The following is a 26,646-nucleotide window of genomic DNA, read 5'->3' on the forward strand; positions in this document are numbered from 1 at the left end:
TGTGAAGAAACACACAAAATGACCGTATTTGAGAGCTGATTGATCATTTGTAATCCCATAAAATCCACACAAATCAGCTCCCGTTGATTCTGTAGATCGTCATCTTATCCAGAGTGCATACTGATATTAAAATACACTCATATGAAATCATAATATATTCCCCCCAAAACTCTCAGCTTAATTCTCCATACCAGACCATAGAAAGAACATAAAAATGTTTAAATGTACAATATAGCTTTTCCTTTTCTTCTTTTTTAATAGAGGCTTCAGTACTAAGCAGGACGTTGCTGCAGAAGATGACAGAAGACCCTCCACACTGTCTTTGCTGCTGGTTTTCCTTCTTCCGTCTGCCTCTGACGATGTGCGGAGGGAATGAGTGACCGAAGGGGAGTGGCCATATTAGATTACATTTAGCGATGGAAGTCTTGAACTGGATGAGAGCAGTAAAAAAAAAGGAGCAAAGTGTTGGGCAGCAGCATTCTGGACGAGATCCAGAGGAGAGGAAGAAGATGAGGAGGCCCAGGATTGAGCCCTGTGGACCCTCTATTACCAAACAGCTTGGTTCAGACACAACAAGTTAGCGAATAAGCGTACTTCCCGAAATGGCAAACTTTGTCTTGAACCCTTATCTCACAGCGGAAGAGGATGTAGCGCATGGCACTTTACAGGATTACTATTGCATTCTCATATTTTTAACAGTCACCTGTTGCTTTATTGCAGCTTCAGATAAATAAGTCTGACTCTCAACATGGTGGAAAATGAACCGATACCTACTCAGGGCCTTTGATTTCTCTGCCAGTCCCATTTCTGTCTCTGCCGTTTCATTATGTCTTTTCGATATGTTGAGTATTTTTTGCAGGATTGGAGGTGTGAAGTCATCTCAATCTAACACACTTTGTTACAGCCCTCACAACCACACACCAGCACATAAAGTACCTTAAAAAGTGTGTTATGTGCTTCAAGCAATTTAGCCTAAAGCAGTTCAAGATGAAGGAAACCTAAATTGGTGGTGAACAGGTTGTTCAGGACTTGGTTACACCTTGAATTACACCTCCCACCTCTCTATATATTTCAGAATCTATACTAAGTAATACACCATAAACATGAAATTAGAGGTATAACTCAATGCATATTTATAGTTTAAGTTTTTAGTGGCGTTTGATGAAATAGGTGGTAAAACATTGAGACTTTGATCGCTCTGCTCTGTTTTAAAATGATTGAATGAGTCATTGCAATTTAGCGACTGAAGAAAATCCATCTTGGCGATGGTAATAGAGGTCTGTGCAACCACAAATGAAATGCACAACCACTTTTCACCATCTACTTTTCATATTTCTTCATCTTCCCCACATTTCACCTCTTGACAGTGTTGCCCTAGATATTTCTCCATCCTTGTCAGACACACTAGCAGGTCTCATCGGCTGCCAGCTGTGGAGGAGAGGACGTGGAAGATCAGCGCAGACGAGAAGTGAAAAGGATGAAGAGAATCCAAATCGCTCCGAAACCTCCATCCTAATCTTGTTGACGTCCTCAGATGGTGCAGACGGCAGCCCTGGAGCAACTTTGGGGAACACATTAAATCTAAAAATTGTCTCTTTTCTTTAACCATTTCATGAGTGTCATTTACAGCACAGCTGGTAGTTTAGTTTGAGCAGCATATGCGAGCACAGGTTGGCTAAATGCTCTAAACTCTACTCGTGAAATATCCTTTTGATTGTATCTCATCAGCTCCAGATATTTAGAAACTCTTCAGGTGCGTTTGATTCGTCAACTTTGAACTTTAAAGGCCTCAGAAAGGTCTTCAGCAGAAATACTCTACTGCATCCCTGTGGCCGAGGCATGAAGTGCAGCTGAAAATAACAACAAAAATCACATTATTTCAGATTTTTATATTCCCACTTTTATTTTCAAGCAAATGTACAGTTGTTTGCCATCAATAGCTACAGAAATGTTGGCAAAAAAATCCACAAGTAAATCTTGATATGACTCTGTTAAAAACTGTATATAAAAAGACCCCAAAACTGTACATCAATTAACATAACTACATTTATATATATTGTATATATATATATATATATACTGTATCTGAGTGTACAGCGATTTACAGATACTGTTGGTTATGAGAAATATAACACTGTACAATAATACATTGTAAAAGAGAAAGATAACATTCTGTTCGAAGGCTGTCAGTTTAGGTGAGGTTGAAAGATCGGGACAGTTAGGACGAAGAGCGATCGGGACAGTAAGATCTTAAATCCACCGTTAATGGCGTTGGAAGTTTCTACAGCAGAGTGCCAATCCTCAGTCAGGTGATGTCCAGTGCACGGGGTTCATTATTAAAGCATTAAAGCTATGCAAACATTCTGTGGATTCCACAGACAGACAGAGAGACAGGAAGGACCTGACTATCTCTTGGACAGATCACCTCCCACAGAGAAGCGGGGTTTATGGCAATAATTAGGATATTCTGACTTCCAGATGCTTTTTAAGTGCCAAAACTCCAATCATAAAGAATTGTCTGTTTGTGGTTGAAAGTGTTTTACTCAACTCAGAAAGACTAATTACAATAATTAGAACAGCGTCTCCCATAATAAACGATTTGGTGGATTCGTTTGTGGATGGCAATAACAATAATTATAATTACTTTTGGATGCAAAACATCATAATACTAATTCACTACCACATGGCAAGTGTTCTGCAAACACGTTTTTCATCACATGCAAGGCGATAATTGAACTTTAGGTATTGATGCAGATAGAGATCCACAGACTTCACTGTGAAAGGTTTTCATGGAGAATATATCTTTGGTAGAATGCAGTTCCAATGTGCACGGTCAGCTACAACTAGAGGTTGCTTTTTTTTTTACAATTGACCCTTTAATACGCAACCGAAGTTGAAATTCTGTGGATTTTTACCACAGAATCCAACAATATGTTGATTTTATATAAATATTGAAATAGATTGAAATATATTGAAACCCACATTTTGAGAAGTCAGAGATGATAAATTAGAAGGAAACTGCAGAATATCAACAAAAACAAAATCCCATATGTCATTTTGAGCGATCGTACGGAGCTCTTCAAGTTTTCTATCTCATTCAAATAAAGGTTGAAGACAACATCACATCCAACATGTATATTTCCAGTGTGCTCCGACCAGTTCAGTTTCAGTTCTGATTAAGTCTTCTTGGACAGCATGATACATTTCACTCACGTATCCATTCTCTCAGTCATGCATCCGTTCATCCATCATCTGTGTTCGTACGGTCCAAATGCCTCTTATTAGTCGTAGATTTACCATAAAGCAAGCAAAGACAGTTCAGCAGAGAGAGAGAGAGAGACTACCACAAGGCACCTAATGTAAAGCAGCTAAAAGTATCTCGAGCAGCAACAAGGCTTTGGTTCAGAGAAGTACGATAAAAAAACAAACATATTTTCTACTCTGTCTCACAATGATAGATGGATAGATGGATGGCCGAGAAGATGCAGAGGGGGACACAGGAAGAGCATGGTCAGGCGGGTGGAGGCGGCTCTCACAGAGGTAGGATAACTCCCACGTCAGCATCACTTCAGCACAGGGAGAATGAGAGAGAGAGAGACAGAAAGAGAGAGAGAGAGAGACAGCTAGAAAGAAAGACAGAGAGGTTAAATGTTGAAGCAGGAAAGTGTGAGACAGAATTCAGAGACGACCCTTTTCAAGGGAGAGAATCTCATTCGACTCTTGTAGATATTTATGCACTCTATGGGTGCATAAAGTTTCCTTTTATATCTTAGCTGTACCAACCTCAAATAGTTTGACATTTGGGGTGATACACTTATTTGCTTTCCATCAAACAATCAGGTGAGAAGATCGATACCAAATCTCAGAGAAGCTGTGCTTTCATTTAAGGCATCAAGCAGTCTGGGGCACTGGATAGAATCAGGCTTTGCGTGATCACTTTTAAGGTGCTTTGAGGAAAGTGAATGCAAGTTAAAACAGTCATCTAACATCTAATTTAGAGAGCTGTATTTTTCTACCATCATACTAACTTTCATTTTCTTTCTGCTGGCCACTTTCATTTGGTGTTTTACAGAACCGCGAGTGTGTACATCGACCTATAGCTCACACACTTAGCGCTACATTATATACAGCAGTCGATGTCTAAAGGGCGCCAAATTGTATTTTTGTTTCTTTGGTAAAAGGTCAAGAGAATGTGGTATTTACAAGGTGACATTAAGGCGTGGAGAAACAGCTGGGAAGCCGTCAGCCGCTTCTACCATGAACAGCTCTGTGTACAGCACTATTGATACATGTAAGAGGAAGGTCTACAGTTAAAGTGCTTCAAAGACAACAAGACAGAAAGGGATCCTGCAGAGATATATGTAACAAACTAACACAACTGCTAGCGAACACACATCTCTTCCACTAATCACTCCAGACTAGCTACATGGGAGTTTGAAAGCTCAAGTGTTGGATGTGCAGCTAAAGTGGGTCTTTCTTTCTTTCTTTAAGTTTTTACTAAGACGATAAAAAGACCATTTTAGATCCACTCCTCCAACACTTAGGCGCTACTGCTCTACTGCAGCCCTCCTTACAATGTCGTAGAGTCCTAGGGAGTATTTCGGGATAATATGTTTGCACACAGGCAACACCAGTTAGTCCTGAAAAGAGGCAGAGCGAGAAAGAGAGAGATGGAAGGAATGAAGAAAAAGGAAATGTTTGGTCAGAGAAAGCTCGAGCTGGCTAAAGCGCTGTTGCTGTCTTCATCAGCAGCGCAATCACAACACATCATTAATGTTCTTTAAAAAGTCATATAAATCCTTTAACATGGAGTAAAGTACACTGCCAGCTATCAAAGGCAGGCAGGCAGGCGTAAAGGGCCAGTGCACATATTTCTTTTTAAGATATCAAAGCTCTGGAGTCTGTTTTGTTGTGACATCAGTACGCTGAGCCCTTTGCACGTTGTGGCGGCGAGCGAGGCCCCTGCGGATGGAGTCCCTCCCAGAGCCGTCCCATCGTGCTTTGTGCCATACTTGGCTGCTGACTTGAGAGCAGTTGTGAAGTTCACTTTCATTGTAACCCCCCAGAGATGGATTACCTGCTATTAGCATCGTAGTCAGTTATTCGACTCCAGGAACATAAATAAATTAGTTTGAGTTACTTTTTGTGTAACTTTACTTTCCAGTGACCTGTTAAATTATCCCTTCGTTGAGTTCAACTCCAAATGGATGCTATTGTATCTGATATCAGAATAGAAGTAAAAAAACACCAGACAGAAATAAACTAGACTGAGGTCTCTGGCCCCGCCCCGCTGTAGGCGTGCCCCTGCTTCGAGTGGCGGGAGCCATCGGCGAATCGGAGGAGGGGGGCGAAGGTGCTGTAGTCTGGCGTTCTTTGCCAGCGCGTGAACATGATTTTCTTGGTAAAGGGTTCAGACCTTCGAGGGTTCGGGGCGTTCCTTTGGTTGCCCGAGCCTCGCCGGAGGCTGCCAGCCTTGGACGGGGCGTGGAGGGACGCCAGGGGGGTGAACTCGGACAGCTGGCCCTCGTAGAGTTTATCAGCATTCTGTGTGTAGAGAGGGAGGAAAAGGAGACAACAAAGTGAAAACAGAGAAGAATACATGTTTACTGTAGAGGGCCAATGGAGGAGATTCATGGAGGAGACATTGTTATCCCAGCTGGCCAGAAATCAAACTGTAGATACATTTGTGTACCTTTAGTCTTCTAGTTCTTCATGGTTTGGCCTTAGTTTTAATGAATGGAAATCTTAGTGCTACAGTATAGAATACTATCTTCAGTGATTAGGAGAAGAGATTAAAGGAGGTTATGGCTGGAGGCGGGACAAAGGCCAAATGAGCTACTGCAAAAAGCAAGAGGCTTTCCTCTGTCAGTAACCTGAACCTGCGTCAGCAGACAATTCAATTATTTGTATGATTTAATTAATAAAGTGCGTTAATCTAATAGGCCAGCTGTGATGATACTATCCTGTCCAACCTGTTCAGACACAATGCAGCCAGAGCAAATGAAGTACACATAAATAAATACTGGAACGCCATACAGCAGCATAAAAAGAGGCAAAAACAACCATGCAGTTGGAAACATGCACGAATGTTCAGTCCGACTGTGTGTTCGGAATGTGTCACTAGAGGGCGCCAGAGCTCCGTGTAAACAATCACCCGACAGGATGCGAGCGCTTTAGTCGATACCTGGAGGATTATAAGATCACCGAACTTTCAAGACCCTCACGCACGCTCACACTCCACCCATGTGTTAGTCAGGGAAAACTCTCAAATCTGTGAAACTTCTCACCACGGCAAAGTAAACCCCATCACTGCAGGATGTTAACATCACCCACCGTTACCATTACACACACACACACACACACAGTAGCAGGGTGTGTGTTTTACCGTGCCGAAGCCCTCTAGGCTTCTGTGACAGCTATTCCATCTAGTAAGGTGACAGAGCTCTGGTAGGTCAGGGCCCTCTCAGACCCTCTATTATCCTTCACACGCTGTGGACACACACACACACACACACACACACGCATACAACATTAAAACACACACAGTCTAACATCATCACTGGCATGCGATCACTAACAAAAGAGTCGCTTCATGCAGAACAGCAGCAGGGAGAAAGTAAGAGGATACAAAAAAAAGGAATAAAGAGGATTGTTTACAGGTTACAGACAGGAGGGAAGGCAGAGGGTCACCTCTGGGAGGGCTGGGTTAGAAACTCATTCTGCTGGAGGTCTGAGACAGCATAAAGATGGTGGAGGGCTCGGAGGCGAGGCACCGACGCTTAGTCTGCCACGGAGGAGAACCAGAGGGAGGAGAGGACGAAGGGAGGAACCAGGAAGTCAGAGGACAGAAGGAAGAGGGAGGAGGGAGAGTTAAAGCTCTGGTGATCTTTTCAAAATGCCACGTGAAAGTTCACATTTACAGACGTGGGAACGTAAAGCCATATCTGGAGAGGGTTGAGGAGGCTGGTCATTAGCTCTCCACCACCACAGTCATAAGGAAGGTGAAGAGAAAGGAGCAGGTTAAGACATGAAGGAAGAAGTTCAAACCTATTTAACAGGCTACACATCGACTACAAACCAGGGTTGATGGAAATCCAAATTTATTTTGAATCTCTTTTTTTTTTTTAATTAAGAGATAAAGGAGCACTGCACACGGACCGACAGAGAGGCTTACTGACTTACATCCAACAGAGTAGGGACGTAGCCAAAGCCAGTGTACATCTGCTGACCCACAGTCACCAGTTAGACATTTCACACACACACACACGCACACACACACACACACACACACACACACACAGTTAATAAACAGTATTATACGTGTGTCTACAAAGCTTTAATTAGATATTGAATTGAATTTATACCACTTTCAGTGTTGCCAACGTCTAGTTCTTTGCAAAGTTTAGAGGTAAATGTGCTAAATTGATTTATGAAACACGACAAGCAGAGGGCGCTGTTTTACCTGAGCTTGAAGGAAAAGATTTGATTAGTAATTATTCCCAAAACAATGTAATTCATTTGACAAATAGAGGTTTAGATTTAAAAATATGTACGAGTATGCACCCACCTGTATGCGTTCAGTCGTGGTAGGCCACAGCGTCCTGCAGATGACCTTCTTCACCACATCTGGCAGCAGACTGGCTGTTATCAGAAGGATTATGCTGAGCCAGGCCGGACCACTGGACAACATCTGCATGAACACATAGTACATCCTCTGGTAGTTGAGGAAAGGCCTGTGAGGAGAGAGGAGAGGAGGCAGCGAAATAGAGAAAATAAATGTATTTTTTCTCAGTAGCTTATTAGGTGTCAGGCTGTTACATTAAATCGTGCCGACATTATCTATCTACATTAGCTTACCAGATGATTCCTCCCCACAGCAGAGAGAAGACCACAAAGAAAATCAGCGAGCCCCAGATGACAAAATGGTTGATCCAAGTCCAGTAATGAGTATCTAGAGCCAACTACAGGAGAGAGGGGAGAGCTGAGAGAGCAAACCTTCCACCTGTCAAACGCCACAGCTCACTCTAATGATACCAGTGAGTGCAGACACTGTGCGGACTGAATGTGCGTGTGTGGTTACCTTGAATGTAACAGTGAAGACCAGCACAGTGAAGACGAGCGTCCCAAATGTCCAGTTTCCAAACATCTGCAGAGGCAAACAACAGATGCTGTTAGTGACGCCGACTTCTGTTCTTGTTAAGTCAAATCATATTCGAGGTGACTCTACGGGCCTGGTGTTGATATGGGACACAGATAAACTGAAGTGCAGGTACTCAATAAGGAAATCAATCAATCAAACAGATGGCAGGGTGCTCAGACGGCAACAGTCAGGTGAAGAATAGATTGTCAGATTCCTGATGGGTGGGAAACAGGTGAGATGAGGGGACTTAAATACAACCAGCAGCAGTGATGTCATCTCTACGCAAGATTTGGAAGGAAAGCTTTTTGTGTTGCTTTACAGCAAAAACAGTAAACTTCATTATCGCAATTCAACTTTAAACTCTTCTGGGAAGCGCAGAAAGTGAAAGAGCAATATAAAAATCTATTTCAGCTGATGAGAAAGTGATCTGAAAGGCTCTCTGCTCTTTATGACCGAAGGCTGCAGGGTTTATGGGAAATGTGGTCTTAATTATTAATAACGTAGCTCACAATGCTACTGACATGAGACAGATAGTATTGCTAGCAGTCATCTTTACAGTAATTATAAAAGAGTGTTTTTCCATAATAATCCTGACAGAATAGGATTAAGATGATCACAGGATCAAAGGCGTTATTTAGACTTTCACCCAAAGAAGCATTAATATATATAACAGTTTCCTTAAATGTCCTTAATCCGGGAGAAAGAATTAGAGATGTGATGTATCAATAAATTACGACGAGCATGAAGAGATGCAAAATGAAGCTTTTCAAAGCCACCTGAATATGTGGTGGTTGTAATGATGATGTGATGGTGATAAATGAAATCAGTTACGACTGATAAACAGACTTTACAAGTTACTTTGTAACCCCAGACTGTGGTCCCATTATAAGCCATCAAAAGTACCAACGGAAGACACTAAAACATGTTTGGATTGCTGTCATTAAAAGTAGAATTACAGAGATATGATAACAGTGAGGCACTGGATTGGTCCTGGACTTTGCTTCTCATGGAACCTTACAACACTGATCTGTTAAAAGTGCTTTTCATTGTTCTGGTGTTTTGCTGTGCAGCTGTTGACATACGCAAATGTACCTAATTTCCTTTTACTTTCTGTAAATATATAAGAAACGACCGCTCTCCGTTATTTCTTTACAAATAAGCCTATAAATAGTCCTGATGGCAAATGTGACAATGTTCTTCTGCTCTAAAGGGACAATTAGATTAGAAAGATGACCGAATGTCTCAAATGGCATGTAATGGACGTAGGAGTGCAACTCTTTCTCTCCATTCATTTATCCCCTGCTTTTAACACACACACACACACACGCACACACACACACACACACACACACACACACGATGCACACAGAATGTACAGCGTTGGATCGCTACATTAAGACCTGGACACATGAGCATGGGTCACTACACAAACGCCTACAGCAAGCACTAACGTGAGATGAACGGTGGATGGAGGACGAGAGGTTTAGTATCAGGCTGTGAGACGGGACCAAACAGGAAATTGGAAACTGAAACTAGGGAGAGATGACAGAGAGACAGGGACAGGCTTACCATCTGTGTGTTGGTTGTCATTAGCTGGGAGGAGGAAAGAGAAGCAAAAAAGAAAAAGCAACACAAAGGTAAGAGGAAGAGGAAGAGAGAGAGAAGAGGAGAAGGCCAGAAGAAGGAAATCATAAGAAAAGAAACAACAGTTCTGTGGCTGGAGAAGAATAAAAATCCAATGCATAAAACAAGTGAAACAAAGCAACTCAAAGCAGTGGTCACTGTGAGAGCAACGCTGCTCGAAAATGAACAGAAACAAATAGAGAAACACAGAGAGAGATGGAAACCCGCCATGCTGTCGCTTCTTGGATGTGAATGGGAGAACGTTTATCATCTTTTAAAGTTCATACCAACAGGTGTAAGTCCACCTGCACCGTCTTTTTATTAACTCATTTATTTCCTATTGACTAACCTACAAGTTAGACCTCTTTAAGTTCTGAGTTAAAATGACAACACAAAATCTAAAAGCTAAAAATGAATCTATCAGATGCTTCACACTAAGAAATCCACTTTCAAAGCAATTCTGTGTCTTTCAGTTAAAACACATTGAACCTGTGTGATGACAAAGGTGAGAATAAGATGAGATTCAAACCACAAAGAACAATGTTCTTTGTTTATATGTATTAATAAACTTAAAACATCTTAAAGACACTGAAAAAGCCAAATGACAAGCAGCAAATTAGATGTGATCGATATGTTTTGTAGAGAACTGCATCACGACAAATCATAATAGTACTTAATCAAAAACTAAATATGTTATATTAAAGCATGCAGCCCACAATTTGATGTAAATTAAAACATATAACTTTTATGGGTTTCTCTTACAAACTGGACTAAAAATAATTAGGTGCAAAAACTGTAAAAATGATGTCGTCACTAAGCAGCCTGTAGATGTTCTCTTGTCCAAGACTGAACATAAGGAGCCAAACTTTGACACGTGGATGTTACCTGTCCGTTGCTGGTGAAGGTGGTGTTGTCAAACAGGAAGTAGCACCCGAAGAACATCACGAAGGCGTCATACACGCCCAGGATAGTCCAATATATGAAGATGGGCCAGCGCAGCAACGAGTTCTTAGCAATATCTCTGAAGACAAACACGAGATGATAGTAGACAGTATGACTCATGTTGACTACCTCACATTTGAATCAATACCACATCAGCTGCCTTTGGGAGGACCGTAACCAGAAATGACTGTCGTAAAATATTCTAATTAGATTTAGCTTTTAAATGCAATAATTCATGAATACATCGCTGATGTAGGCGCCTTATGAACACTGAAATACTAAATGACCTGAGCCTAACGACACTGACCGATAGAGAGACGGGTCCTTTCTCAGGATGTCCATGTTAATGTGCTGCTCGATGAGACTGTAGAGCAGAATGGGCAGCGAGGTGAAGCTGATGTTGTACAGAGTCAAGTAAGCTGTATCGTACAGCGGCTGTGGAGACGAGCAGAGAGCATTAAGCATTATTTGACTTCTTATGTTTACTTTGTGTACTTGTAAGTGTGTGTGTGTGTGTGTGTGTGTGTGTACATACCTGTTGTGAGAAGCCACAGAAGAACTGGTAGAGGAACTGGGGGAAGATGAAACAGACATTCTGGGAAAAGAAGGAAAACAAATGAGAGATAAATGCAGGAAGCAGGTTAGCAGTTGTCAAACTGATTAAAAGTGTTTGTTTGTCGCAAGTTCTTGCTAAAGCTTGCGGACATTAAAAACATGCAACTTAAACGATTATAGGATGGATAGAATTCAACTTAGTTGAAGTTGAATTCAAGAAAGAAAGTCAATTGAGATATATTTACACACATACATGAAATGAGCAGACACAGTACCTTGTAGAAGAAGTATTGCACGAGCTCAGAGATGCGTATGTAGTAATAGTGTCCATGGACGAGCAGGATCTTCTTGAGGTGTTTGAACTTCGGGATGGCGTAGTCGCTGTTCCTCGCCGCCTGGCGACCCTCCTTACCCATGATGCCTTGAGACGCACATAAAGGATACATTGCACACATGAGGTGAGTGAGGTTAAGGTGCTGACTTTCACGGGGATGTAGCGTGTTAGCTTGTTAGCAGGACGGACAAAAAGTGTCAGAGTACTAACCGATGCCCACGTGGGCCTCTAGGATCATGCTGACGTCGTTTGCTCCGTCTCCAATGGCCAGCGTGATCGGGTGCTCCTTGGAGGCTTTGATCAGCTTCACGATCTAGAAAATACGAGGAAAGAGACATCAGACCTTTAACTCCTTACAGCAGCTTAGCAGATCACCACAAAGCATCGCTTATATTTCATTTAAGATTAAAGTCTGAATGATACGAGTGAAAGCGGTCCTACTCGTTCAGATTGACGCCTGTGTCTTTGTACCTGGGCTTTCTGGAGCGGCGCCATTCGACAGCAGAGCACGGCGCTGCAGTTGCGGCAGATTTCGAGGAAGATCTCTTTGTAGTTGCCCGAGTTGGAGTCCTCCTGGGCGGGCCTCATCACCGCAGAGAGGGTGGCTCCATCGATGATCAGACCGTAGTCAGTACAGTCACCTGATAAACTGGACAAACAGAAGACCTGTCAAATACAGGACTTAAAGAAGGGACCAGAAAAATGCTATACAGCTTCTTCTCATTTTAAAGTATTTAAAGCATGTAACAGGTTGTTGTCTCACCCAGAGAAGGAGTCCCTGGTCATGCCTCCGTGCTGCCTCAGCACCGTCCTGCTCAGGTCAAACAGGACGTCGTGAAGGCTCTGCTCCTCGGTGCGTTTGGTGGTGAGCTCCAGGATCTGGGTGTTGCGGCGAAACAGCTTGCTGGCATAGCAGGTTGCGGCCGCCGTCTCCATCTTGTCACCGGTCAGCACCCACACCTTCATACCCGCCTGGTGGAGGGACTCAATGGTGTCTGCAGCTTTTTCCTGGAGCCTGGCGTGCAGGACAGTAGGAAAACAGACAAAGAAAGAGAACATTTTAGTGTTCTATAAGTACGCATTAGGAGATAAAATCAACAGTATCAAGTGTGCGATCGGAGGGTTGAACTGCCTCTTGTCTTCACTCTCAGAAGTGGGGCAGCACATTTAGATCCAAAAAGGGCAAGCGTGGTGGATATAATAGACTAGGTTTCTATATAACATGCAGCGAAATGTAAAAGAGATCCTCTACCTGTCCTCCACAGCAGTTGCTCCCAGCAGTATCAGGTCTTTCTCGATGATGTCGTAGGCCTCGGCCAGTCGTTTGTCTCGGTCCTGTAGTGCCAGCTTGGCCCCGTTCAGCAGGTGGCAAACCTCCTGGTACTGTTCGGGACTCAGAGGTCGATAGGCCACACAGAGTGTCCTCAGACCCTCCTGGAGGAGAGGAGGGAGTCAAACTGGGTGAGGCTGGGACATCAAAGAAGAATCAACAGTATCTATAGTGGTAAATTATAGTGTGTGTGTGTGTGTGTGTGTGTGCTCTCACCACTGCGTTGTGCTCCACCCGAGCTTTGACCTGATCCACCTTGCCTGATACAACCCTGGGGAAGATGGAGGAGTCTGCACCTTTACAGAACAGATAGAGCTCCCCTGCTCACACACACAGAAGCAAAAAAAGAAGTGTGTGAAAGAATCCATGGACATAAACCTAATCATACACGTGCATATTCACAGTTTGACGTGTATTACCAGTGCTGGACCTGACAATGACGCTCATCCTCCGTCTGACTGAGTCGAATGTCAAAACCTCCAGCAGCTGAAACCTAAAAAAAAATAAAACACACTAACATTAAAATGATCCTGTGGTCAAGTTAAAACTAAGGTGAGCAGTGACTGTAGCAGGCTGAAATGACAAAAAACAGTAGAGGAATAAAAGAAGGATCGGATTATGATCGGCTTTATCTTAGCTGACACGATAAACAACATCGTCCTTAAGGGACACACTCACCTCTCAATCTCATCCTCCCTGTTCAAGATCTCCATGTGACTGTCTTTCAGTCTTAGATAGGTGAAACCGAGTCTGCGGCACAAAGCAAAGCACCATTGTTTGAATTTGGGTGACATTACTTAATGTAAAAGACGAAATGTTTCTAAATGTGCTATGTGTGCGCAGATGGGTTTGTTCGTAATTCAAAAGTCTGATTATCACTGACATTGTGTGTGTGTCTGTGTGTGTGTGCTCCACCTCTTCATGCCCTCCACCAGCGCCACCTCGTCTGGAGATGAGGAGATGTAGAAGGAAGTGGACTTGCCCTGGTGGATGCCTTGCTTGATCCCGTCCACCGTCTCCTCCTCCTTCACCTGCACCGTGTGGCACAAACACAGCGCCCGGAAAAACAGCTCCTCGTGCTCCTGCGGAGGACGGACAACACAGTGTTACCCTCACGCACACACACACACACACACACACATAAATACACTCACGACTGAGGCTATGCTCACCCTGGCCCCGGGACCTGGCGATGTGTCAATCATGTCCATACTTGTTGCACCAGGCATCACCTAGTACACAAAAACACAACTAAAGTACATTTAAATAAGAGAGGACATGTGCAAAACCACATGAATGAAAAACAGTGGATCAAAGAGCATCAATAGGAATAATTGATACAAGATGACAAGTTTTCTTTGAGGCAAAATGAGTCTCTATTTCAAACATGTACTAATATCATAAAAAAGAGTGAGAAAACAATGTTTGTCGTAATGCGAGTGGTGAGAAAAAATAAAGATATGCACGCAAATAAATAATCCCAAAGGTCCATCGGGCTGTTACCTGTCCGTTACAGATAGCGTGAGGTACATAGACGTGTCCGTCCACACAGCACTCGATGAACTCCATGTTGTTCTCCGTCAGAGTCCCTGTCTTGTCTGTGAACACATACTCCACCTGAACAGAGAGCAGGATACGAGTTACAGCCGGATACGTCTCTACGTGACTTCTCTGCGTTTCTGTTCCAGGTGTTCTTCGCTACCTGCCCCAGCTCCTCGTTCAGGTCCGACGTGTTGACCACGGCTCGCTCCCCCAGCTCCTCGTCGAACATCTCATCGTCCCACATGATGAAATAGGAGCCCAGGAACTTCTGCATCTCCACAGTGACGTACATGGAGACTGGGATGATGTAGTTGAACAGAACCATGAAGGCCAAGAAGTCTGTGAACGCCCTGATCACCTGAGGAAGAGGAGAAGGTTAAGAGGGGACGAAGAATTGTTTTTTAAATTGAGGGATTATAATTAACAGACTCACGATGTGTCTCTGTCTCTCTGCTTCTGTCCTGTCGTTGTACCAGGGCTCGTCTCTGTTGGGGTCGGCCTGCCACACATATTTCAGCACCGTGTTGATGAGCGCCTTGCTGATGAGGATGCACAGGTAGACCATCAGGTAGGCATTCATCGACCTGCAGAGGGAGACAACAAGAGGCCACATTAACACAAAGAATACCTCTAGTCCATACACAGAAATCTGGCACATGAAAGAGACTGGATTCGATTGTAACACGCTGCTCTTGTCAGAATAGATAACAGGCATTTACTCAGAGCCAAGTCCATTTTGGCAAAAGGAAGACAAATGCAATTCCAAGGATTAATCAGGCCCACTCTGTTGCCAAGTGTAAATGTAATCCACATCCAGTCATTCATATCTACAAGCCATCTGGATACAAGACGCCAGATGGAAGGGAAGTGATCCAGTCAGTGCAACACAAGGACTCTCAGTCAGTGAAGAGATGGTTGGGAAAAAGATATGAGTGGTAACCTTTACAAGTTTATAATATGTATATGTGAAAGCCTACTTTTCCACTGCAGACCGTTTCTGAGTCTTGGACTGGTAGTTGAGAGCCATCTTGGTTTCCATACCGGTGTAGATGGCCACCGCTGAAAAGGAGGCAGAGAGGAATGTTCACTCTTTGACTAAACAACATCTTAACAAGGTGCTATTGCTGGATTTTTCCCGTGCTTTCAATCGCATCTAGCAGTCTTCGTCAGCGTATCGAGTTTGCAAACACGACTGCCGACGTTCCATGCTTCAATTGAAGACAACTGAGCTAACTCCATCCGAAGACGGTGAGAATCAGTTGAAAGCTCTGGAAAAAGCTAGTTTGTTCACTCATAGATGAATATTTCTTTTATTTCTGGCATATTAGTGTATTTCATGTGCTATTACCATAGATGTACTCAGTGTTCTTGAGCGTGGCTCCTCTGAGCAGCAGGTTTTCTGATCCTAGCGGCCTGAAAAACAGACAACGGCTCATTGTTACACTGTTTGATCGCTCTTATTGTGAAAGTGTTGCAGCTGTATTCTTCTCCTCCTTGTAGATGTTTGCCACCTAATAACAAAGTCCTTTAAACTACGCCCCTGCTCAAGGACAAATGTAAAAAGAAACTAATTCAAACTAATTTAGAGACACATTTTGACACAAAATTCAACCATTTATTATAGTAAAAAATGCAAAATTCAGAATGTCTTCAAATGAAAATAACAGTACCTGGCCACCGGCTCACTGTCCATGTAGACGTTGATACGGCCCACAAATCTGTGTAGGAGAGACGTAACAGGAAAGAAGACGTGTTTCAGACATTTGTCAAGTGTTTTCCAGGTGTGTGTGTGTGTGTGTGTTGTACTGACTTGTACAGGTCCGGCTGCGGTTGTTCACATTCTATGGTCGCGTGGATGGAGTCCACCTCATTCTCAGTGTTGTAAGCCCTCGTGTCCTGAACCGCATAGTATGTCTAGAGAGGAGAGAACGGAGACCTTCGCAATGAAAACTGTCCGCCTTAACCCGAGGGACGTAAGACTCAGGTTGGATGAAATGCATTAACACACACACTGTACACACCTTGTGGCTGCTCTCTCCGTCCAGACTGGCTGTAGTAACAAAGCAGGTCCCGTCATCCCGAGAGGAAGAAAGAAGGATGAGGTCGCAGGGAAAAGTCTCATTTTCTTTCACCGAGACGACGTCTCCAACCTGAGACGCAGACAGAGGAGAGGCGTCTTATTTCTAATTTAAGTCTGAATTGCTCTCAAATCCCTCGGCATGGGCCAGTAAAACAAATGCACCAAAGCTCTAGATGGAGTGAGAGTGATTTATCCCGTGGCACACCACGTACCCTGAGCTTGCGACTTTGTTTGCGGACTACTTTCCCGTGCTGCACCACGTGGACGGGACACTGGTTGACAGAGTTGTCCGCTTTGTGTCTCAACCAGTCCTCGTAGCCCTGGCGGAGAGAGACGCAGAGGAGCGGGACGTAAAGGCTGCTGTGGTGGAATTGCGTCAATCAAAGCGGTCGTGAAAACACTCCGGGTCTCACCTGTTTGATGGCGGTGACGGTGATGACAAAGAAGAGCGGCAGCCCGCTGGTGATGGGACTGGTGGGAGTGTCGATGATCAGCTGGAGGGACACGCAGAGACATTTAGAAACAAAAGCAGTGGGAAGATACATCTCAAATGTCTGAGATTAATGTCAAAGTAAAAAAGAACAAAGCGTTTACCTGGACCAGAAATATGATGAGAAAGTAGAAGTTGGCGACTCTCCTGAACTGCTCGAACATATTCTTCGGGACGAAGTTCCAAAATGTGTACTGGAAGACATGAGACAATAAGGGTCGGAATAAATTAGAGGATAAGATGCTGTTGAATTGATTTTACCATGAGTAGACTTTACATAAACCCAGTATCACAGAACAAACATTCATCTATATTTAGAGCCATGAAGACCTTTTTAAAAACTGGAAAGACAGAACAAGATGACTGATTAAGATGTTGAGAGAGTCCCACTATCTTTAAAATACAACATCCACTCTGTCCAATAACCGTGTCCTATTACCAAGAATAACTCCCTCACACTATGTGCTTTGCTACTTGTGTGTTTTGATCTTTCTCGTGCTTTCGCTGACCTTGGAGGAGACTATTCTGTTGTCGGGGAATCTCTGCTGTATGAAGGCCTCCGCTCCTGGAGGAGGCTCCTTGTGCCCGATGTAAATCGTCCTGCTGTCCACCCAGTTCTCCTCACCAACACACTGCGGGGGGGGGGGGGGGGGAGGTAGTTAGAAGGTATATTCAGGGTCAGCGGGTGACTCTTACATTCAACTAGGTCTTCATGGGAGATGAATAAATGTGTGACGGACCTATGCAATCAATACACTCCTCCACACTGATAACAGAATGTTGACACACTGAAGCAGACGTTTACAGAGAGCCAGAATGAATGAGTAACTTCTCCTCCGTGAATGAGAGCTTTTGTTGCCACGGATACACTGGCCTGCATGTGACTCAGACTGGAATGCAGATTACATATACACACACACACACACACACACACACACACACACACACACACACACACACACACACACACACACACACACACACACACACACACACACACACACACACACACACACACACACACACACACACACACACACACACACACACACACACACACACACACACACACACACACACACACACACACACACACACACACACACACACACACACACACACACACACGAAAGCGTTTCGTCGTTTGACATATCTTTGTTTTTAGCTCTCATTTTCCTGCCGCTGCTGAAGTATCTCCACAATATGACAGATTATTTAAACAAGAACTAATGTTAGTGAGGTATTCTATACACTAATACTGAAACATGCAAGTGAGCTATTTAAGCTTCAAGTATTTCAGGCAGGACTGAACTTGTCCTGGAATCACACACTAGTACCATCTCCATGCAGCCCATTACACCTGGGTATTTTCCTCAATTGTCTGTGGACAAGAAATGACTTCAAGACAGATGGAACCCCGTCCAGAGGGCTTTCTTGTCACAACAGGCCGCGGCCATCTTTAAGCACCTGGTCATTTTGAACTGCAGTGACCAGAATGAGGAGCTGAACTCCAAACACACCTAATCCTCTCCCTCCGTCGCCTCGCTCTCTCTCAGCCATGAAACATTTTCTACAAATGTCCAACGGCAGCCAGCAATCGCAACTAATGAACCTGGCGAAAGTCGTTTAATTCATCCCTAAATAGTCTGTCTACAAGCACACACACACACACACACACACACACGGGCTAATGAGAGGTGACAGTAATCTGTGGCTGGTGAATGAGATTGAGTGTCAAGGGGGCTGCATGGCCCAGTTTCTACACACTCTCTCCGTCTGCCCTTCACACACACACACACAGACAGTAACAGGTTAACTCACTGCTCTAAGATTACCTTGTTTAAGATGGAGAGCTATTTATAGCCTGTGACCTCCAACTATTTATGGAATAAAGAGGAAATGACACACGGATAGAAATGTATTTATTTAAGTCATACACACAGTGTATCATCTGTACTTCCCTGTCTTCACTGCCCTCTTCTTTACCTTTTAGAAGGCCAGTATTGATGCTGTCTGGACACTGAACCAACATCACATCCATCACATCAGAGAGGGTTCTTACTAACTGACTGAGGAGAGGAATATCAGTTAGCATGGAGAGCTTGCCAACTCTGTGGCCCACACAGTGTTATTGTTCCTCCTCTTCTCTCCCACCTGCCGGCTCCGTCTGCCTGATAATTAGTCGGCCTGTAAAGGCTGTGAGGTAAAATCCAATGTGACATACGTGTGTTGATCACTGACTGAGAATCTCTTTCGCTCATCTCTTCCATTTTGATCCGTAATGCAGCTTTATTGGTTTTCTCACCTCTTCCCTCTCCGTCTCTCACCACAACCTGGGTGGCCTCTAAGCAGACAACCTCTCTCCGATCGATTACGTTTAGCTTTCATCCGGATTCAAGCTTTTTATATGAAAGCCTCTCTGTTTCTAATCAAATAAAACAGCATCTTCACAAAATAAAAGCACGGCTTATAAAATAAAAACTGCCCGGGCCTTTCAGCCGCCTGGATGTAACGGGAGACTTTGGGCTATTCTGGAGCTTGATAATCACTTTTGGCGGCGTTTCGTGTTACAAGACGCGGCAGGTTTCGGGGGCGTATTTATAGTTGGAAGGGAAACATTTGTGGTCGGGAGAGAGGGATGGAGAGAGCTCGCAGGCTTTGTTTCTGTCTGTCCCACTCTGCACCCACATCCATTTTCCTTAAAGCCACATTAGTAGAAAGCACAGGGAGCCTTTCAGGGATCTCACACACACACACACACACACACACACACACACACACACACACACACACACACAGGCAAATGCACCCTGCAACATCAAACATGTATGAGAGCAGGTAAGAACAATGAATGTTACCTCTGTAGTCACTGGTCCACAGGATATATTTAGACCAGCAGACTCATGTTCTTTTTGTGGACTGTGTGGTGTGTGTGTGTGTGTGTGTGTGTGTGTGTGTGTTTTCTGTATGTCTTTACTGACGGCATACATGTGAGAACAATACAGCTGTGGTAATTTTAGAGGTAGGACGTTTAAAGGAAGTTTGAGAGCCTGAATGTACAAGCAGGTGCACAGAGGACTCATGGTGTTTTAAAGAAGTGAAACTAACACTTTGAATGCTATTTTAAAATGCGTTACATCTTTTTAACCGACTCCAATGTCAAAATTGCCTTACTATATCAAATGTGTACTTAAAATGTGTCAAATAATTTGGTGCTTTCAAAATGACACTGATTATTCCCACAGGACCTGAACACAGCATTACAGAGCCAGAAACTGAAGCCCCACTGTGATCAGGAACAGAGGAGCGTTTTGTAAACAGGAAGAGCTGGACTCACCCACTCACACACACACACACACACACTTCCTGAAACAAGCAGCTGGCCACCCCCACCAGAGACACAGAGATGCCGTCCTGATCAAAGACGCACAGAAAACTTTGAAGACATCCTCTAAACTTTCCCTTTTCTATTTGATGAGGCTCAGTTCTATGTTTGTTTCCACAGCCGGGCGAACACAGATGCATCCATTAAAACCCCATTATTACACACGACTCCCAGATTGACCATATAAACCATAACATACATACATCAGAAGATATGTGAAACTATTTTTGGGGGAAATCTTTCATTTGAAACTATCAAAACAGTTCAGTCTCTGCAAAAACTGTAGTTATTGCTGTACGATGCCTGGCAAGTAAAGATAACATTTACAGAAAACTGCCAGCAGGAAGGAGGAATCACTGCAACACACACACACACACACACACACACACACAGCTATTGTTTGCCTGCAGCTTTAAAGGCTGAGCTGTTGTTCGACTGATGACCAAAGTGTTTTATCTCCCGCTGCAACAGGCGGCGCTGCAAATAAGTCTCGACGAAAGCCACGGACGACAACCTGCTCTCTGCGATACAGACACACACACACACAGAGACACACACTTTCACATGTAAATACTGTGTCATATATCAGGGTTGCATGTGCAAACATGATTAGAATACATGGACACACGCTGCAGGAGCGTGTGTTATCCCTCTGCTGCCACTGAGCAGCGGAGATAAGAGAAATCCTGTCCCCTTCACTAAATCATTAGACATTAAATACAGACATATAGTGTGTGTGTGTGTGTGTGTGCCTGTTGACTACTGCTCTTGAGATTGCGTTTGGGCTAAAAGGGTGAAAGGGATAAATAAATGCAGGGGTGTGGAGATTGTGGCAGTCCCTCTGTTTATTCTCAGTACGTAGAACAGCAGAGCACTTCCAGAAGTCACCACTTTCTCCACGGCTGCTCCCAGTGGACTCAAAGTTTAAAAACGGCACTAGGGCAGGTTGAAAATAGCAGCCGACGCGTACTATCTATGCACGGGGCGATGTTGTGCCGTATGTGAGCTGATGATCCCGGGGGAGAAGATGATTAACTGCAGCGGTACACACTGCAGAGAGCTGATGCGGAGGACGTATTGTGTATATTGGGATAAACGTCCCGATATCTGTGTGTGCGGCTGTGTGAGCGTGTGTGTGCGTTACCTGAGTCACAGATTAAAATACCAGCTGTGCTCCCCATCTGTCACCCTGTCGCTCAGCCTCACACCGGCCAGCAGGCCAGACCCAAATGAGATCGAGATCGTGACAAAAGGCTGATAAAAGCTGCCCACAGAGGAGCTTTTTGGGACCATCAGCAGCCAATCAGAGATCTGTGATTCCTTAGTTTTGTAATTCAGCCTGAATGTAAAATTGATGGGAAGTTGAAAAAAGAAAAACTATGATTAACATTTTCCTTTTTTCCACTATTGGAACCTCATTATCTTTTCATGAATTTGCACACTGATGACAGTGATGCTGTCAGTCTGGTCTGGTCTATCGCTCTAATAAAAAAACAATCAGCATCACACAAAATCTGCATCCTTTAATCACCACAAATGAAAATCCTGAAATTAGTGTCCCGACATGGCAGGACAGCAGAACAAATCCCCAGCAGGGATCCCTCTGGTGAGGTTTTGAGTCACAACAAATGCATGCAAGGCAGAGGAGGACATGAACCTCCGTGCATGTTACGCCTTAATAGTTATGTGTGTGTTTCTGTGTGAGCTGATATTATCATAACGCTACACATGCATGTCCTCACAAGCCCACATATCTGAAGAGAAGACAGTTAAAAGAAGGGCAAGTACAACAAAACCAAGGACGGATGAAAGAGAGAGGAGGCCCTGCAGTTTGTTTGATGAAAGATTTAAATAAAGCTTATTTTCTATCGTGTTACTGAAATACTACTTCTACTACTAATGTCAATATTCATGTTCTTGCACTAAGACTACTGCTATTTAGTATCAGGTTACTGTCACTACTCAGTAATCGCTGCTACAGTTAGTCATACTTCTGTTTCTATTACAACCACTACAGCTCCTCCTCTTCCTCCTTTTACCACGACTGAAATCACATCAACGCTTCGACTTACTGCTCCTCCTTTTACTACTGATATGTTTACTTAGCCCACACTCACTGTACTACCTTCAGCTTGACATTTAGGATGTGGGAGGGACCGTGTGACTCTTTTTGACCTGCTTGGTAATGATAATGATCTACTCCAAATCAACGTGGCTCTATACTGTGAAGATTTGAATATACATCTGAGCATAAACAGCAGGGCTGCTTACTCTCTGGAGATCATCTAACATAGAAATCCACCTGCTTCCATTAGCTATGTGGGTCAGCAGACCGCCGTGCGAGTGTGTGCTGGTTCGGCGTAATAAACAGTGTAAATGATATCATCTATTATTAACGAGCACTTGTTGTGCATGACTATACAGCACCAGGTTGCTGTAGACTTTGTGTATTAGTTTCTCGGTGCGATGACGCGCTCTCTTCAGGTTTAATCTCGTCTACAGATCCATGTATGGAAACTCTGTGGTTTTATCTCACCTACACCTACACCACTCCCATAGGACCCGCCCTTCCTGCTGAATCACTGCTCCCCTCTTTGGCAAACGATTGAAACTCGGAGAGGAGAGACCTTCTGACCTTCTGTCAGCTATACAGAGAACTTCATTAGCCTGGTTTTCACACAGCAGATCTCAGTAGGGAACCACTTTACCGCACGACTTCTAGCTCTAGATTTAACTTTTACCACTTCGATGACCCGAATCACACACGATTACAAATACTCGAGCTATTTAATTTGCCTCCGAAGCAGCATCAATACACCTCTCCACTCAAAGCTATGGCATTGCTTGTCGTAAGCTGCTGTAAGCGGTTATTGCACTCGATGATGAGGCGGGAGGCAGACGGGCTAATAGGCTCCTCGGAGCTGCATAGAAGACCGTCGTTGTGGATTTCCTGCGGATAAGCACGGCCATTCTTTGGATGTCGAGGGGGAATCATCACTTACACACTGGTCATACTTGCTTCATTGTGTCTGCTGCTGAGCGCATGTGAGAGGGGGGGGGGGGGGACTGGAGGGGAGGGCTGCAGACGGTCACATGGTCCCCCATGACTTCCCCTAATGCTGCATTCAGGTCACGTGAAATAAATGTGTGGAAAGTAACAACTGAATGGGGAGTAACACCACCCAGCTTTCTCAGGCGTCATGAAGTACAAATATCAAATATTTTGTGGATACAGAAAAAATAAATTTTGTGCAGGATATGTTCTGGATGATCAGCATGAATTAACTGAAAACCAATGCTCTGTATGCACAGACGCTGCAGAGAGTTAGATTGATACTACACTGCCTGTCCATTAAATATGAATGAGAACGTTAGCTTAGCTTAGCACAAAGACCGGCAGCAAGAGGAAACAGTTAGTCTGGCTCTGTCCAGACGTAAAGCACCTCAGCTACTGCAGGTCTGAGATTGTTCTTTCATATTTAAAATGTGTGTTTTTTACCTGATGTCTGACTTGACTCATACACCCACAAAGCACTTATACGGGAAGAAGCCGTAATGCATTCCTATTACTGGTAACAACCTTCATTATGTGAGTCTGTTCTGTTCATTTCTATTATCCTCAGGGTGACAGTCCCATTAGCTGCTGCTCTAGTAGTGTACACGTGTTTCACATCCCTCTGATAGTGCTCTCACTTCCTGCTGTAAAGCAATGCTGCCTACTCGTCTCCGAGGAGCTCAGAGAAAAGCAGCAAAATGCTTTTAATATTTTCAATCTTCCTCCTGCGAGTTTATTTCCAAAACTTTTCAAAAGTCTCTCTCCTCCTCGGTAATGGGAGCACTTGTCGGTCCTCCCTAATGTCTGTCCTGTGGGGACACTGCTGCTTAGTGGTGCTCATTACACTGTCTGTGTTACCGGTAATCATGAGCACACTTCACACACAAACACTGAAGACTCTATAAAAAGGCTGTGTTGACTGTGGAGTAGAGTACTTCATACTACTCACCAAACATCTACAGTTGGAAGCTTGACTACAGCGTCCACGTTACATGATTCAGTTAGCTGCCATTGAGCCCAGCTGCCTTGAGAAATGAATACTCAAAGATTGTATTTTTATATTGTCCTGTTATGTTGAATCACTGTTACATCATCATGCTAGACAACAACAACAACAACATACTATTGTACACCAATGTGTTCTCTGCTTTGTGCTGCTTTTAGTTTATTTCCCTTCAGCCCTGTTCAGTTCTCAGCTGAGCCTCGTTCTGTTCCCGGTGTCTCGTGGTCACATGTCCTCATGAATCCTGCTGCCCTTCCGTGTCACCTCAATGTGTGAGAGGGTGCAGGAGAGGAGAAAATGACAAATATGGTCAGTTTGCTCTTCATTATCTCCTTGACAACTACGAGATTAACACCCCCCCCCCCCTGTCTCTCTGGGCTCACTTCTACCACTGACTGTTATCTCTCCGTCTGAATCGTCCTTTCTTTCTTTTTCCCTCTTGTCTGACTGACCCTCCTTCTCCTTTCTTTTCTGATTCTGACTGACTTCCGTCACGCTCATTAAGAGCGACGACACACAGACTACTGCTTGGCAACAAGTGTGATGATCACATCTCAGTGGGAGGGTGAAGATCACAGGACGAATCAGAGGGACGAGGGGAACCAAATGGCATCATGTGGCCCTCATGAGAGCAGTCACATGACGCTGGAGATGGATTCCTAGAAGTGAGATCCTCACAGCTGAGGATCTTTAAGGCCGTTTGAAACTTCAGAGGGCGTCCTCAAATCTATAGAAAACAGAAAGCACTTCCTTGCTGAGTTCGTGCCACTTTGCGTCTCCCTTCGTTCTGTAAATCAATCCCGCCGACTTGGTGCCTAATCCAACCCGACAGCACACGGCGTAAAAAAAAGGGCCGCTGGGTTGCCAATTTAGCGGCGGCCTCTTTTGTTTGTGCCAATTACGCTCAAATATTAATGCGGTGATTATTTATTCATGTTAAAATGCTACACAAAGCACATTTAAAAGGGATTCAGGGTTGTCATTTGGGCTGACTTTGGGTAATGCTGCACTCAGAGAAACACATCTATTCGACCACGGTTCCATTATTTATATTGTTGTCCTCTGCTGCAGCTTTGACTGCGTTTCTGCCCCCAAAAGGCCTTTTTGAGAAGCACTTCCAGCAGACTGCTGTTCTCATGTCCATCACACACCGTAGAACCCAAACTTCCAGATTGAATAACCGTGGTCTTGTCATCATCTCGTGATGTGGAAAGCTAAAACGAATACATCTATGAAGCCCATTTTGTCTCAGTGATGAGAGCGGTGATGTGTGATCTCAGTATTATATCACTTGGCGCCGCTCTGCTCGGCGTGCGAGGGAGGATCGCCGTCGTCTACTTCACGGCGGCTGCCAGAGAGCATCGACAACGTTACAGAATAATCGATGTTGTTTCGTGTGAGTTTGTTCAGCTATGGGAGTCATTTGAGCGTTCGGTAGTTTTATTCACATGCGATTCCCCGCCGTGTATCATCTGCGCTTCCAGGAAATAATAACGCTGGTTTGTATTTTGTCTCCTGGATCTTTTATAAGTTGTTGCACTACAGCTTGCTGTTCACAAGTGCTCCCTTTGGATGCCATTGAAAAGCTTTTAACTCTGCCTCAGGAGCGCCATATTCTGTAATAAATCAGCTGAGAACACATTCAAATGTCAGTATTATTGTTAGAGAACAAAGATAAGATGCATGCAGACAAAGATGAATCCGTCCTGTGATCACATGTGGACAGCTTTCAATTTTGTCCTCGTACAAATAATGCTGTAAGCTGTAGATTCAGGATGAACACACACCGACTGAGAGAAGGCCGAGGCAGCGCGAAATACCACACAAAGTCAGGGAGAGGACGAGGCCAACAGCACAAGATGGACACAACTTCACTCCGGGTTGGGCCAACCGAAGCGCGAGGTGATGCTGCTTGAACCAGAGGTTTGTCTGCCAAATGCCAATCAGCTCCAAAGGCTGCACATTTATTTACGGAGACCACACCTCCCAATGACAGCTAAACAAAAACAAACTCCTCAGACGATACTGGACGAGCTGCTGCTACAACAGAAAAAAAAGCATCTCATCATAGAGCACCAAATCCATAGTTCTATATCCTAGTGTCTGGCTAGGGGGTGCACCGTCAGCATTTAGGAAGAGTGTGTGGGGGGGGTACACTCTCACTTCA

At 44.1% G+C, this 26,646-nt stretch overlaps 1 protein-coding gene across 1 annotated transcript in view; it reads right to left on the reverse strand.

Moving 5' to 3' along the window:
- Positions 1–1,874: 1,874 nt before the first annotated feature.
- atp11a (ATPase phospholipid transporting 11A) overlaps positions 1,875–26,646 on the reverse strand; it is a 29,304-nt gene continuing 4,532 nt past the window's right edge. Inside the window, exons 2-30 of the mRNA XM_076094541.1 lie at positions 17,546–17,668; positions 17,141–17,230; positions 16,960–17,040; positions 16,759–16,866; positions 16,488–16,616; positions 16,277–16,380; positions 16,137–16,184; positions 15,815–15,879; positions 15,444–15,525; positions 14,900–15,050; positions 14,627–14,824; positions 14,428–14,541; positions 14,097–14,156; positions 13,840–14,006; positions 13,603–13,674; positions 13,344–13,417; positions 13,141–13,244; positions 12,847–13,028; positions 12,358–12,609; positions 12,066–12,243; positions 11,805–11,907; positions 11,536–11,681; positions 11,241–11,300; positions 11,013–11,140; positions 10,649–10,784; positions 8,081–8,146; positions 7,858–7,961; positions 7,568–7,733; positions 1,875–5,544 (exon numbers count right to left, since the gene is read on the reverse strand). Of these exons, the coding sequence (XP_075950656.1) occupies positions 5,263–5,544; positions 7,568–7,733; positions 7,858–7,961; positions 8,081–8,146; positions 10,649–10,784; positions 11,013–11,140; positions 11,241–11,300; positions 11,536–11,681; positions 11,805–11,907; positions 12,066–12,243; positions 12,358–12,609; positions 12,847–13,028; positions 13,141–13,244; positions 13,344–13,417; positions 13,603–13,674; positions 13,840–14,006; positions 14,097–14,156; positions 14,428–14,541; positions 14,627–14,824; positions 14,900–15,050; positions 15,444–15,525; positions 15,815–15,879; positions 16,137–16,184; positions 16,277–16,380; positions 16,488–16,616; positions 16,759–16,866; positions 16,960–17,040; positions 17,141–17,230; positions 17,546–17,668 (3,573 nt within the window). The 3' untranslated portion in view covers positions 1,875–5,262. The remainder of the gene's footprint in view (positions 5,545–7,567; positions 7,734–7,857; positions 7,962–8,080; positions 8,147–10,648; positions 10,785–11,012; positions 11,141–11,240; positions 11,301–11,535; positions 11,682–11,804; positions 11,908–12,065; positions 12,244–12,357; positions 12,610–12,846; positions 13,029–13,140; positions 13,245–13,343; positions 13,418–13,602; positions 13,675–13,839; positions 14,007–14,096; positions 14,157–14,427; positions 14,542–14,626; positions 14,825–14,899; positions 15,051–15,443; positions 15,526–15,814; positions 15,880–16,136; positions 16,185–16,276; positions 16,381–16,487; positions 16,617–16,758; positions 16,867–16,959; positions 17,041–17,140; positions 17,231–17,545; positions 17,669–26,646) is intronic.

The sequence above is a fragment of the Anarhichas minor genome, unplaced genomic scaffold, assembly GCF_050575085.1.
Source record: "Anarhichas minor isolate MPS153535 unplaced genomic scaffold, ASM5057508v1 ptg000018l, whole genome shotgun sequence".
Classification (NCBI taxonomy): Eukaryota; Metazoa; Chordata; class Actinopteri; order Perciformes; family Anarhichadidae; genus Anarhichas; species Anarhichas minor.